At 42.5% G+C, this 13,474-nt stretch overlaps 2 protein-coding genes and 1 long non-coding RNA gene across 4 annotated transcripts in view; 1 reads left to right on the top strand and 2 right to left on the bottom strand.

Annotated features, from left to right (window-relative positions):
* Nucleotides 1–364: 364 nt before the first annotated feature.
* LOC140358200 (uncharacterized) lies at nt 365–1,751 on the bottom strand. Its single transcript, XR_011926702.1, has 4 exons — nt 1,682–1,751; nt 1,282–1,404; nt 688–1,024; nt 365–615 (listed from the first exon to the last, which is right to left on the bottom strand). It is a non-coding gene; the product is annotated as an uncharacterized lncRNA (long non-coding RNA).
* Nucleotides 1,752–3,340: 1,589 nt separating this feature from the next.
* LOC140358179 (F-box only protein 30-like) lies at nt 3,341–7,272 on the bottom strand. The gene is made up of 3 exons (XM_072442869.1): nt 7,163–7,272; nt 4,683–6,552; nt 3,341–3,987 (listed from the first exon to the last, which is right to left on the bottom strand). The coding sequence occupies exons 2-3, from the start codon at nt 6,507–6,509 to the stop codon at nt 3,793–3,795; spliced, it is 2,022 nt and encodes a 673-aa protein (XP_072298970.1). The 5' UTR covers nt 6,510–6,552; nt 7,163–7,272; the 3' UTR covers nt 3,341–3,792.
* Nucleotides 7,273–8,963: 1,691 nt separating this feature from the next.
* The window catches only part of grm1a (glutamate receptor, metabotropic 1a), a 33,734-nt gene continuing 29,223 nt past the window's right edge, over nt 8,964–13,474 (top strand). The window contains exons 1-2 of one of the 2 annotated variants that reach the window (XM_072442849.1): nt 8,964–9,084; nt 9,664–10,474. In XM_072442849.1, coding sequence (XP_072298950.1) covers nt 9,757–10,474 — 718 coding nt within the window. In that variant the 5' untranslated portion in view covers nt 8,964–9,084; nt 9,664–9,756. The remainder of the gene's footprint in view (nt 9,085–9,663; nt 10,475–13,474) is intronic. The other variant, XM_072442841.1, reaches the window with a different exon arrangement.

The following is a 13,474-nucleotide window of genomic DNA, read 5'->3' as shown; positions in this document are numbered from 1 at the left end:
CATTTTAGCCAGCAGCCAGTTGCTCTCCGAGTCAGAGGGAAGGAAGATGGGGTTCTCCTCCGAGGGCTCCTGCACAAGCTGGAACATAGTGTGACAGAATAACTGAATATCATAAGTGTGACAGAAGGCCTAAGAAGGCCTACGTGTTCATGAAATATGCAGCCAACGTCGTATTTCAGTTCACCGTTCTTAAAAAAAAATTGTTCCGTATTTTCCGGACTAAAAATTGCACCAGAGTGTAAGTCGCACCAGCCAAAAAATGCATAATAGAGAAGAAAAAAACATATATAAGTCGCACTGGAGTATGAAATGCGGTTGCAAGTGAGAAAACAACAAATAATATCACATATAAGTTGCTCCGGAATATATAAGTATAAATATAAGTATAAGTCGCACCCCGGCCAAAACTATGAAAAAAGGTGCAATTTATAGGCCGGAAAATACGGTAATATGAATCCGAGAGGGACAAACTTGTATTGTGATGGGCAACAGTTTATATTGAGGGTTGACGTAGAATAAACAGAATCCAGATGCCACAAAGAGACGTTTCCCGTCGAGGCTCCGTGTGGCGAGTCCCTCCATCTTCTTGTAGTCACAGAGGAATACGTTTCCATTCTGTCTGGGAGGACAATCGTGTCAGGATTATTGCAATTACTGTTGTGATGAGACAAATACATGTTTACACACGCTCAGAGCATCCTGCAGTGAGGTTTCATCTGCCAGAGAGGAGCGGACCATCTCATCAGTGACGGGGAAGTTCGTCGGGAGCTTTGTTCACAGCTTCAGCACATTTGGGTTTATTCCTTTAAAAACTAGCATCCATAAAAGTCGTCTTCCTGCCAGTGCTACGTCACATAATCTAAAGACAATAATAACCAAAATGTGCTCAAATTCAAATAAATACACATCATTTATAGCACCTGATACTGGAGTGCTTTTACGCCAAAATGTGTTTTTCACAGCATCAAAGCTTTTCCACTTTTCAAATGACCCATGAAGTCGCCTCAACGTGAACTCAAATACCCTGCAGTACAAGAGTAATACTGGTCAAATAAGTACTTTAAACATGTCTGCGGATTATGCTTACATTACAATACTTCATCATTTGTATCGTGGTATTTAAGTTAAGCATTTGTTTCACATTTAAAGCACTTAAGAGTGGACTGGGAGACCCAAACATATAATGATAAATACATACCCAATAGACATGTTGGGAACCTGTATCTCAGTCTAGGAACCACTGCTTTAAATGGTAGTATACTGTACTGTATGGGTACTCACACCAAGAAGTTGTTGTATTTTATCTCCTTACTTCTGTTCTTTGGGAGACGAATTTCAGCAGGAAGTTTGGACAGTTCATAAACATTATTCCCATGAGGAATTCATTTATGAAAAACGTTATATCTAAACCCGGGGAAGACCCAGGACACGCTGGAGAGACTATGTCTCTCGGCTGGCCTGGGAACGCCTCGGGATCCCCCGGAGGAGTTAGAGGAAGTGTCTGGGGAGCAGGAAGTCTGGGAGTCCCTGCTCAGACTGCTGCCCCCGCGACCCGGCCCCGGATAAAGCGGCAGAAAATGGATGGATGGTTATATCTAAAAAACACAAGTCAAAATGTCTTCATCTTTCACCTAAATGTGTGCACAGTCTGGAACAGATTCAGAACAATTATTAGACCTACTGATATTGCTTCTTTTTGTGAAGCAGCTCTTTTTCCCGGTGGTCAGTCAGCATCTGGCAGCCGTCCTAAAACATCTTTATGGCTTTCATTTCAAAACAAACGTATTTATCGTCAAAACCATCAACAAAACGTGGCAGTGCATTGACAGTTACCTTTGCCTGCTCTGAGCTCCACGCGCTCTCCTCTGGATATCCATCTGTAGCAGGGAAACAGACACACTTCTGCTTCAGGAGTCCTCACTTCCAGTTTGGAGCAGTACCATTCGTCATCCGGGAAAAGCAGAAAACGCTCTTTCTCCAGCTTCAGCAGCAGAAGGCTCCCCAGAGACGCGCTGCACCTCAGTGTATATTCCCACCTAAAGAAGATGTATGTGGAATAATGTTTAGAACCACCACCAGAGATAATAACTGGGCTGTGAACATACTTGTCCTTGTGAGAAGTTGAAGCCCAAACTGGTTAATTTAGTTCTTTTGCTGCGCCATTGAGATCCGTATAAGGTCACGTACACATCGTCCCACGTCCCGGCGCTCGGCCCGTCTCCAGTGGTGACGGCAAACTTGTCCTCGGCCACAGACACAGGCATCTAAGAGAAACATGTCTGATCAAAACATCTGCATTTTTATAGCATCATATTCCAACAGTCAAGAATTGTTTGTGAGTATTTTAAGTTGAATTTTGTATGTATATAGTTATATATACATACACATCTATCTCTATGTTTATGGATACATATTTTGTGTTAATGCTTACCTTAACTGCACCTTGTGTGTATTTTCCTGTTGCGTCCAAACAAAGTTGAGTTGTTCTGGTCTAAATTGTACTTTCTGCTCTGAAATTGCTCGTCAAAATCTGAATGTATATTTTGCTGCTACTTCCCAAAGACAAATGTCAGAGTGCGTTTAACTTGTCCAAATGCACAAGTACACTTAGGATCACGGGCCCTACACATTGGTTAAAAGGTGCACTGTGCAACTGGCCATTTGCTTTTTTGAATGGAAAAAACAAAACTCCTTTATTAAACAATTAATTTTCAGACTTCTTGTGACTGTAATGTTTTTAGAGACTTGTTTAACTGCACAAATGAACTTTCTTGTAATTTCAACTACTGTAAATCATGTTTTTAATGTTCAGATTCTGTTAAAACGCTCAGATTTAAGTCTAACTGGAGTGACAGAGCAGCCCACAATCTGATCTTTTTTTATAACACACATCTCCTCTTCCACTAGTTTTTGTTTGGAGTACACATTTTACACATTTGCGCTTAGATCGATTTGGGGGGGAAACTAATTGCAAAAGCACATTTGTCAAATTTGCTGAACGTCCTTCACGCTCTCATCCCCATTTCACACTACGCTGTCCCGTCTAATAAAGCCAGCGGGACAAAAAGCCCTTTAAAAAGAAACTATGCGTCCGGAAGTATTGACTGAAAGACTGAAATATGAACTGACAAAACGATGTATTTCAGAGCTCGTTTGTACAAATCTAAACTACCAGATTTGCAGCTTTTACGCAGAACAATATATTTTGTTGTTGCGATTGCGATTACAGCCTTGGTGGACGCTTATACGTAATTCATAGATCTTTAAAAGAACCGGAGCACTGAAGCACAATCTCTGTCAAGTCACGTAACCCAAGATGTACATGTAAGTGCAGACCAACTTTCAATAAAGCTGTAAATACTTTATTAAACGGTAGCAAATCACATGCATTATTGATCCTCGTCATTAATATTGATCTGTTTTTTGACATCGGAGAGCTTGGTATGCGTTCGGCCGGCACCTCTAAGGCGTCTGAAGGACAAGGTAAGACAATCAGGAGTGTAGTGGATAAAGTGCTAGTATTACTCACGTCGCACATTATATTGACATGTGCTTTTCCATCTCGGCTATAGCAGAAAGGCAAGACGGTGAAATCGCATTACAGGACGATAGAAATCCACAGTGCATAACGTTTCATCAAAATATACTCTCATCTCATCATGTAAATGTTCTTTTTTTTAGCACAAATCTACCCAAAAATGATTAGATGGTGGTAGGAAATTGCCTTAAAAATCTAAGTATTAGTGACGTGTGGGTCGGAGATAAAGTCCATTTGCTTTTGAGGTTTTGGTTTCAGATGTTGATGTGTCGCAGGGTGCGCCTCAGGGACTGGCCGTCCCGTTCGATGCACATGGCAGTGAGTGGGACGGGGTCGGTCTTGTGCTCCACCGTGTTGAAAGTGCACTTCTTCAGGTGGTCCGACATGCTGGGGACGCTGGTGAAACCCCAGGATGACACTGGGCTGAAGGCAGTGCTGAATCTCCAAACCTACAAAGAGAAGCAGATGGAACGGGACAAAATTAATGCGCTTATTTAGAACGTTTATTATGGAACAAATGTAAACTACTGGGTGGACATTTGACAGAGCTGAAAGCAGTTTACATCTTGAACGGGAAAGATGACAAGAAGCTGAAATGCATTAATAGCTTGAATTAGAGGTGGGAGATTTGTCAAAGAATTTATAATATAGAAGTTGTTGTTCTGGAGATATATAGACAATACACTCTGTGTTATAATTCAGCATTCAATTAAAACAATTAAAACTGACCTAAAACAGAGACAAAACATCTGGTGCTCCCAAAGAGGGTTCAAAGTGACATTACCTCCATTTTGTGGTTAATTTTGTGACCCATCCACATTATAACAAGACATTTACAGGCACATTTTAGCACACTGATGCATTGATAAAATATTGTTTACTTTTAAACCAGATTAATCAATTACATTTTGAATTAACTACTGTTGAATTAATTAACAGAATCCATGGGTTTAAGAAATTAGGGCTGTTGCCATAGCTATTAACAATTTAAAACAAAATATAACATAGTTTGAATAGGGAAAAGTCCTAAAAATGTTACATATAACAGGAAGCGGAAAGACAGGAATAAAAATGTAATATTGCTTTTTGTTTTGCATTTCTAATGTACAATTAGTGTAAAAAAACAACACAAAAATGTACTCACTTTATTTTTCACCTGCCACGACAGAGTGACTGAGCCAGGACGGTGTCTGCGCTCCCACCGCAGCTCCACGATCCCTCTGCTCTGAAGGAGACTGGCGCACACGTCCCTCATCGTCTGCGAAACCAGCGACAACTGGCACAGACTGAAGCTGTCCAGGAACCCGGCGATGTGCCACAGAATCTCCGCGGGCAGCTGGCTAAACTCCACCGGTTGGGAGGCGCTCGGAGGTGCCGTCTGCGGACACGGCTGCACCCCAAAGGACTTGAGGTGTCTGTCGTGGACCACTTTAGCGTCTGCGTTGGAGGGGTAAAACCTGCGCTGCGAAAACGAACAGCCGTAGTAGGCCAGGGGACAGCGGTGCTCCATCCAGCCGTTGAGTCCCGCGTGAATGTCTCCGTGGACGTTTGTGAAATGTGAGCTGAACTGGTCCCGCCGGAAGGACTGGCCACACACGAAGGGGAAAGTGTGCTGGTGTCGAGGGTTCGAAGGGAGGTATCGGTTAAATGCGGCCACGTCACCCTCCAGCGCCTCCAACACCAGGCCGAGGCGCAGGGTGTGGTACGGGCTGGGGTAGGACAGCTGCGAGGCGGCGTGGTCACAGGCGGACGCAGAGGCCATGTCGCCCACTCTCGTATTGGTGACCAGGATGGCGGCGGGAAAGGTGAAGGTCTGAGTACCAAAGTTCACGTGGAAACCGTCCACAAACACCGTGTCTGAGATCCTCCTGCACTCTCTGGACTCCTCCAAGCAGAAGAACAGAGCTGCAGTGATCAGGTCAATATCTCCAAGGCCCATGGGGTCCTCCTGCTGCTCCAGGTCTGAGGTGTCCACAGACTTGTCCTCCATTTTAGGCTTTTGAGTAGACGGCCGAAAACGTATCTGACCAAAAGGAATTGAACACTGTCCCTGTGTCATCAATAAATGTCTTCTGTAGACGTTCATCCCATCAGAAGAGCATGTTGTGTCTGAATGTTTTACCAAACCGTCTGACATCTGTCCATTTGCTGTGTTGAAAATGAGATCCGTCTCATTTTGAGGTTCATCTATAACAGACAGGTTTGAACAATCGCCTGGCTCTGCTGATTTAGTGCACACCACATTAGGAACTACAGGGATTTTGTTAGTTATTCCATTACTGTTCATTATAATCTCTTGTTCAACAGCCCCATTGTTCACACACTCTGCACTGCTAGCATTACTCACAAACTCTAAAGCAGCAGCTAAGCTTCTTGCAGTTTCCACAGTGGCTTGATACAGTTTGCTGAAGTGCTCCTCATTCATGCCATTAATTCCTCTAGCGATTTTCTCTGATGAACTTGATGGCGGTTGTGACTCAGCAGAAGTTGCCATATTTTCCTTGACTGTGGTGTCTTTCTCAACTGTGGGTGCCATTGCAATCACTTTTAAAGAATCGAGTAAAGTCCTCTGGTCCTGTAGGGCCAGCGCCATGTCCAGCTGCTCCACCTCCTCTGTGGCATGACTAAGGGACTCATAAGAAGTGTAGTTAAAACAGCTCACGGGCCATCTGTTCCACTCCATAGTGCAGCACACCACCCCAGCCGGACACACCTCCAGATGAGCAGACATTTGGTCTCTTATCAGGCTGACGGGACAACCATAGGCGCTGTTGATACAGGGCACTTTGAGCAGAGGACACAGGAGCTGATGCTCTGGAGATTTGCATGAATGAAACACTGCTCCACACAGCAGAGGACAGGCCACAAGTTCACAGGACAGACCCGGCTCTGGACGGGTGCTACATCTCAGGTTGAAACAGGACACACAGTGAGTGTGCTCCATCTGCGACACTGAAGAGTCCAGGACCATCTTCAGACTGTGGCTTGTACTCACCACAGTCTCAGAAGTCTCACTAAAACAAATGACACAAGATCTGTTATCAGAACTGTAGTAACAGCTATCTAATATCTAATCCTTGTCTAGGTTACATGACCAACTACATTTACCTCGAGCACATTTAGCCTCTTATGTAACATGTTTCCACTATCATAACATTACACGCATTGTTATTGTATTACTCCTGTATCACAGTTGTGAAAATACAAAACCTTTAGTAAACTATTTAAAGGAAATACAAAACAGTGCGTAAAATAACAAACCCGAACAAATGATGAAAATGCTTTGGTTTAACAATTAAAGTTAGCGTTAAACCAGTGCCGAATGCTTCAAAATGAAACTAAGATTACACGATAATTAAGTCTAATTGTATTGAAAGTAGTAAGCTTGTTTTCAGGAATCTAACATTTTGTGAGCAAAACTACTTACAACTACAGCTTTGCTAAGAACAAAGCGACAGCTCCACCTTTGTTCAACAGAAATCATGAGCTTTGCCTTTTCTGAGGTTTTCTTCCAAAAACTTCTCGATGCTAATGCTAATGCTAGCTGTCAACAGCATAACAACTGTAAGTTCAAAGCACAAACTATGCAACGGGTTTAGACATCAGATGTTAAATGTCACTCACCTTTAGCTAAAACATATAAATCCCTGAGAGAAAAAAAACGGCTTTGTAGAAGTCGCGAATATTCTTCCAAAACAAACTGTTCTGCGCTGCATCCTCTTCACGAGCTTCAGCTCTTCTAGTGATTTAACTTAAAGATGCTCTACCGCCACCAGCTGGTGAGGAGTGTGAACTGTGAACTGTGTCATCGCTTTAAACTCCCCAGCAAACCCGACTACTAACAACTAATGTCACCATGAGAACAGTCTAAAGGGCTCCAATATATGAATTAATATACTATTTAATTGGAAAATGTAAAAGATAAGACAAAAGGCAAAAAATAAATAAAATAAACACATACACACACACGCACCAAATTATTTGCACATGCTTGGTCACTTCATTTCATTAAATAATCATACAGGTAAAATGTTATTTATAATATAATAATTATTATTATTAATAATATCACACTTTTAGTGTTTAGTAATTTCAAAGATGGCCAGCAGAGTGCAGTATTGCATAATTTAGGACATGACTGACAGTTCACTGCAGGGTTACAAAGGCTCAATTCCTCAAGGCAGAGGTTAGTAGTACACATGTTTCCTATACATTTATTGTGTGTTACTATTCAAATCTGAGAATGAAAAAAACTAAACTAAAACAAGTATGTAATGTCCTTAAAAAAAACATCTCAACAACTTAAAAAGGTATTGAAACAAAAATCTACCCTTTTCTGTCTTAAGCTGTTGTGGTTGAAATATTTAATAATAGTGTCTTATGATGACTGTACACTGATAAAAGGTCACATATTGACCTATAACTTCCTCTGCCCTCGGCCCTCAATATGCCTCAACATTATATCATCGTCTCCCCATCTCCACGAGTCACTTTCACTGACGTTCAGGACCAGACGCTCGCTCCTTAGACCTCAGGCACCATCTGTGTCACACGGTTGGCCTTAACATGTATTTGTTACTTATACTGCCTACAATGAATCATCAATGGTCCATTTTTATTATTATTATTATCTATTATTATCTATTATTGTTATTATTATCATTATTATTATCGCCATTATTATTATTATTATTATTATTATGTTAATTTTAAGTTTTAAATGTTTCCTCACAAATAAATTGTTATTGTATACGTTGAACTTCATTATTTCTTTTTCTTTTGAAGTAAATACATCAAACCAATTAAATAAATAATAATGAAAACAAAAGGAATTCAGCAGTTCAGCAAGAAGTTGTGTAACCACTTCATGTATAACCTGTTACCTGCAAAAATACTAGAGGGCGCTGTGCTATTCTTTGCTGCTGTCCATGGTTCTGAAATCAACCACGGGGTCCCAGTGTTATGTGGGCTATAGGCCTGTTGAATTGGGATTGTTGCAGTTATTGAAATATACATATCTTAATGAAAGCTCAGATAAATGAACTTGGCTCTAATATCACGAAACTTATTACCTTTTTATCATCACCTTACAACCATTTCCCCTGCTCTCCTAAATTTTAGAGCGATAACACCAATAAACATGCAGGCTAATCAATCATGTATTTTCTTCCTAGCACTACAACACTACACTTGGTACAGGTATGTTTCAGTGATCAGCTCGTGACTACATGATTTGACTGAAGGAATGCAAACACTGATCAATTATTCATCCCCCCGTTATAAACTGCACAGTATCGGCTCATTTTGTGTCGCCGGCGCAGCGTGTCCTTGCGTGGTGTTGAGAGGACGCAGCGGTGACAGTTGTAGACGTTTGGGTTGTTGGGGGAGAGAAAGCTTTTTGGAGCAGAGCGAGTGAGAGGGGCAAGAAGAGGAGAAGGAGGAGGAGGAGGAAGAAGAAGGGAGGCTGGAGAGGCTGGAGTCAGACGGCACCGGAGCACACGGCGCAGAGACGCATCCGAGGCGCGCGACATGACTTCACCATTCAGGTAAGTTGCACTTCGTCTGTCTGAGAAAATATGACTTACACTTCAGTCACGTCGTATTTGACTTCAGGCTCGATAGTAACAGAGCGTTTTGTGTGTTCAATTCCGCACGCATGTCGTGATAACATTCATAAATCCTTTACGTTCGCGTTGGCTCTATAGCATCACCGTTGAGCTAAATGCTAAATTCCCTCGTAAATTTCAACATATGTCATTAGCTGTGGTCAATGCGATGCGTGTCCGGTCAAATGTACGACGGAGCAGTTGCCGCCGCTGGTACGTGTTTGATGCTCAGGTTGTGCTGGAAACGAACAAATCGCGTGAGAACTCGCGAGCGTCTTGCGCGTCTTCAGTTCCTTAACCCGCAGGCTTTCTCTCAATGACTTTTACCACGTCGTGGCTCATGATAACACACGGCTCAGAGAGACTCGTCACTGATAAGTTTGAGGCGCTGGTGCCTTGCTCACGGGCACTGGGCTTCTTTGGGGCTTGGTTAAAGACGCACATGAGGGTGGGGGTGGTGCCTTGTCTTTTGAATGTGTCGAGCATGTTTCTCAGTGATGTCCGCTCTCCTCTCTGCAGGTGTCTGTGGACATGCCCTGGTTCTCTCTCTTCATGGTCCATGGGATAAACAGCAGATAGGATGCCCGAGCAGTTGGCATACTCCCTCACGTGATGTGGCACGACACGGCACGCCTAAACATGGGTCTCCTCTTTGCGCTCCTGTGTCTTCCCGCTGCCCTGGTGCTTTGCCACAGCAGCATCTACCAGCGCTCCGTGGTGCCTCGAGCCGCCTCGCGCTCCGTGGCGCGGATGGACGGAGATGTGATCATTGGAGCTCTCTTCTCTGTGCACCACCAGCCCTCAGCGGAGAAGGTGGCTGAGCGCAAGTGCGGGGATGTGCGTGAGCAGTATGGAATCCAGAGAGTGGAGGCTATGTTTCACACTTTGGACCGGATCAACGCTGACCCGTACCTGCTGCCCAACATCAGTCTGGGTTGCGAGATTCGGGATTCCTGCTGGCACTCTTCTGTGGCCCTGGAGCAGAGCATTGAGTTCATAAGAGACTCGCTCATCTCAATCCGCGACGACAAGGATGGGTCAAAGTGGTGTATTGATGGTACTCCTTCCTACCAGCCGCCTCCCAGCAAGAAGCCCATCGCAGGAGTCATCGGACCTGGCTCCAGCTCAGTGGCCATCCAAGTCCAAAATCTGCTCCAGCTCTTCAACATCCCACAGATAGCTTACTCTGCCACCAGTATAGACCTGAGTGACAAGACCCTGTTTCAGTACTTCCTCAGAGTGGTTCCCTCAGACACACTGCAGGCTCGCGCCATGCTCGACATCGTCAAGAGGTACAACTGGACCTATGTGTCTGCTGTGCACACGGAAGGTGAGTCACAGACGATTTACACGTTACATCTGAGAAAATATAGTATGTGAATGAGTGAGTTATTATTGCATGATTTAACTGGCAAGCATATCATTCAACTACTGTTTTTCATGGAGACTCATATATTCAAACATGCTTGTCTATTTCTAATTATAAAACAAACTCCAAAGTGTCTGCGTGGAGTGGAACCTTCCAGTTTTGGTTAAGTAGGCTTAGCACACAGTGCTTTTATTTTATTTGACATGGACAGTACAGTTAAACAGGATATATAGACAGATATACAGATATACACAGATATAAAAATATTGGACATATCTGTCCAATAAACATCCCAAGGCAGTTAAATGTTGACACTGTTGATTTTCTTCAAGACAGAATTTCAGTTTTGTGGAGAAAAGTCTGAAGTGCGACAGTGACTTAAGCTCCAGTGGATCCATAAGAGTTCCATAAGTGAAGCTTTCACTGAGAACTCTGACAGACCCAGTGTCGTCCAGCACCTTTCACTCTGCAGTTCCCACTTATTCCAGCTCTTGTCCTCACATCTTCATTATTATATTTATGAGTTCACACATTGCACCAAGTGTAAGACAATTGAAACACTTCAAACATATTATATTTTTGAGTCATGAGGCAGTGCCACTTCATTGTTTTTTGACACTAAAGCTTCAGGACAGATTTTTTGGCCCCAGACAGTGGCACAATACGATGTGTGACATAAAATCATTGCATGCAGCTTAGGCTGATATACACGGTCAACTCATGCAAAAGCAGTTTATATTTGTCTTTATGGTTTGTTTTTGTCATTTCCTTAATATGGGCATCAAATTTGAGTTTAGAATCAAAACTCACCCACCAGATAATTCACTCACTTCCTCCATCTCATGTAGATCAATCTGGACCTTAAGTTTCTTTAATGTGATTTTCATTGAAACAGTTTTAGTTGTTGGATAAATCTTTCCTCTGCCACTGGTGAGCCAAGACTGTATTTGGAAGCTGTCCTTTTCTTCTTGAAACATGCTTTTGTGAGGGTTTGGCACCAGAACTGGACATTGGTTGTATAACAGCTCTCCAAGCCTTTTTAACAGGAAGTTGATACAACCTTTTTACTTTTTGTGTCCTTCACTGCCAGTTTTGATCCCAGTTTTACATTTCACGTTTATTTTCTTGACAAGGTAATTTTCTTGTTGAAATGTTTCTTAATTGAACAGCACACAAAGCATGGAGGCAGAGTTGATGAGACAAGGTGATTACTGTGAAGTGCATTATGCCCACCACTTTTCATTCAAATGAGAGAAACAGGCATTAAAGTGCAGCTAAATGTTGAGTGACAGCCCAGTTACCCAGCATCCCCCCCTAAGGAGCGCCAGACCCACAGGAGGTATAAAACATCTTTGGAAAGTCCTATTATAAGCAGTTAGCAGCTGTGACACAAGCTGACAGTAGATAGATGAAGACTGGGAGTTTGGGAGCTGTGGATCCTGGTGGGGCCAGGACATTTGGCACATCTACAAGAACATCATCCAGGACACAATTAGTCTGAAGGACCAAACCAGACCTCAGCCATGTCATGAAATGTCATGGCACAAATCAAACCAATCAAGAACTCAGTTGTGTTTTACCTTAGTTTATAACTCAACAACAACAAAAAATAAATAAATATATTGTTCTGTACTATCTTCAGCCTAGATTGGCCTTTGAATCTCAGTCACCCTGGATCGTTAAATGTATACCAGTGACCCAGGGGTTAATGAGGCTGTTCCTCAGCTCTTTTGTGTAACTTGTGTAAATTGTCTTGCTAATGCGCCTCTGAGGACATTTTTGCATTTAGACCTGGCAATAGGCTGCACGGTGTGTGGAAAAAAATGTACTGTATTGCGATTTTTGTAGAAGACCTTATGAAAATAAGTAGGACTCTTGTTGAAAGTGCTGGTCGTAAACACGTTCAGGAGTGAAGGCTGAAATATGACCTGAAGAAGAGTTCCATGAATTTCAGAACATGTTTGTAGATGTCTAAACTACATGTGCAAAGAGATTTTTCTATAAAAAGATTGTATCTAAATAACTGCAGTTGTTGTGATTTGATAGTTGCGCCTATTCAAATTGCGATTTTGATTTAATTGTGTGTATATTGCACTGCCCTAACTTATAACTTATGATCTTATCTCAATAGAGCTAATGTTGAAAAGGGAACTTGGTTGGTGCTGCATCATTAAAGAGAGTTTGATTCAGTTTGTCTTCAGATATTCTTCCTCCTTATAACGTTTGATCAGGATTATTTATTTCAATTTGCTCATGTGACACAAGGAACACAACATTCATTACACGTCAATACATTTTTCTTGCTACATGTGAGCCGCTCTTTTAATGTACACAATATGGCAGAATATATATCATTTTTTGCTTGTCTTTTGTCAACCTTCTTGTGACCTTTTGCGATTTCTTCGATTTAATTAGTTCAGCTCCTCTCCGAACAGTGGTCACGACTGGCTCAGACTCTGCTCTTTTCCACCACCTTGGATCAAGTTATAAATGTAACTCGTTGCCCGTAGCAACAGCAAAGAGCTTGCGTGAAATTGCATAAATTACCTGACTCCACATTATGATCATTGTGATATGCCAAAAAGCTTTATTTTGGTGTAGTCATTGTCAATAGAGCACCAGCCGCCGCACACAGCACCCACCTGTTCCCTCTGTCTACAGTGGTGTAATTGGACATGATCATTTCCATTTAGTGAAAAGAGAGTGAACGAGGCGATTGAACACAACAGGAGCAACGCAAGAGCAACACTGGGGTGGCTGTGGGGCCACATAAATGAATTACTGTGATGGTTTTTCAGCTGCCGTTCGGATTTCTATGTATGACCACACACACACACATGCACGCACGCACGCACACACACACACACACACACACACACACACACACAGGTCATTCATTATCAAGACATTTCAAACCATTACGCATGTTTACTCCTTCATACACCCACAAAGAGGCGTTAA

Source organism: Eucyclogobius newberryi, unplaced genomic scaffold, assembly GCF_026437365.1.
Source record: "Eucyclogobius newberryi isolate DKJ021-1_F unplaced genomic scaffold, fEucNew1.0.hap1 SCAF_1, whole genome shotgun sequence".
In the NCBI taxonomy this organism is placed as follows: Eukaryota; Metazoa; Chordata; class Actinopteri; order Gobiiformes; family Gobiidae; genus Eucyclogobius; species Eucyclogobius newberryi.
Note: the sequence above shows the minus strand (reverse complement) of the source record. Positions and strands in the feature narration are given on the sequence as shown.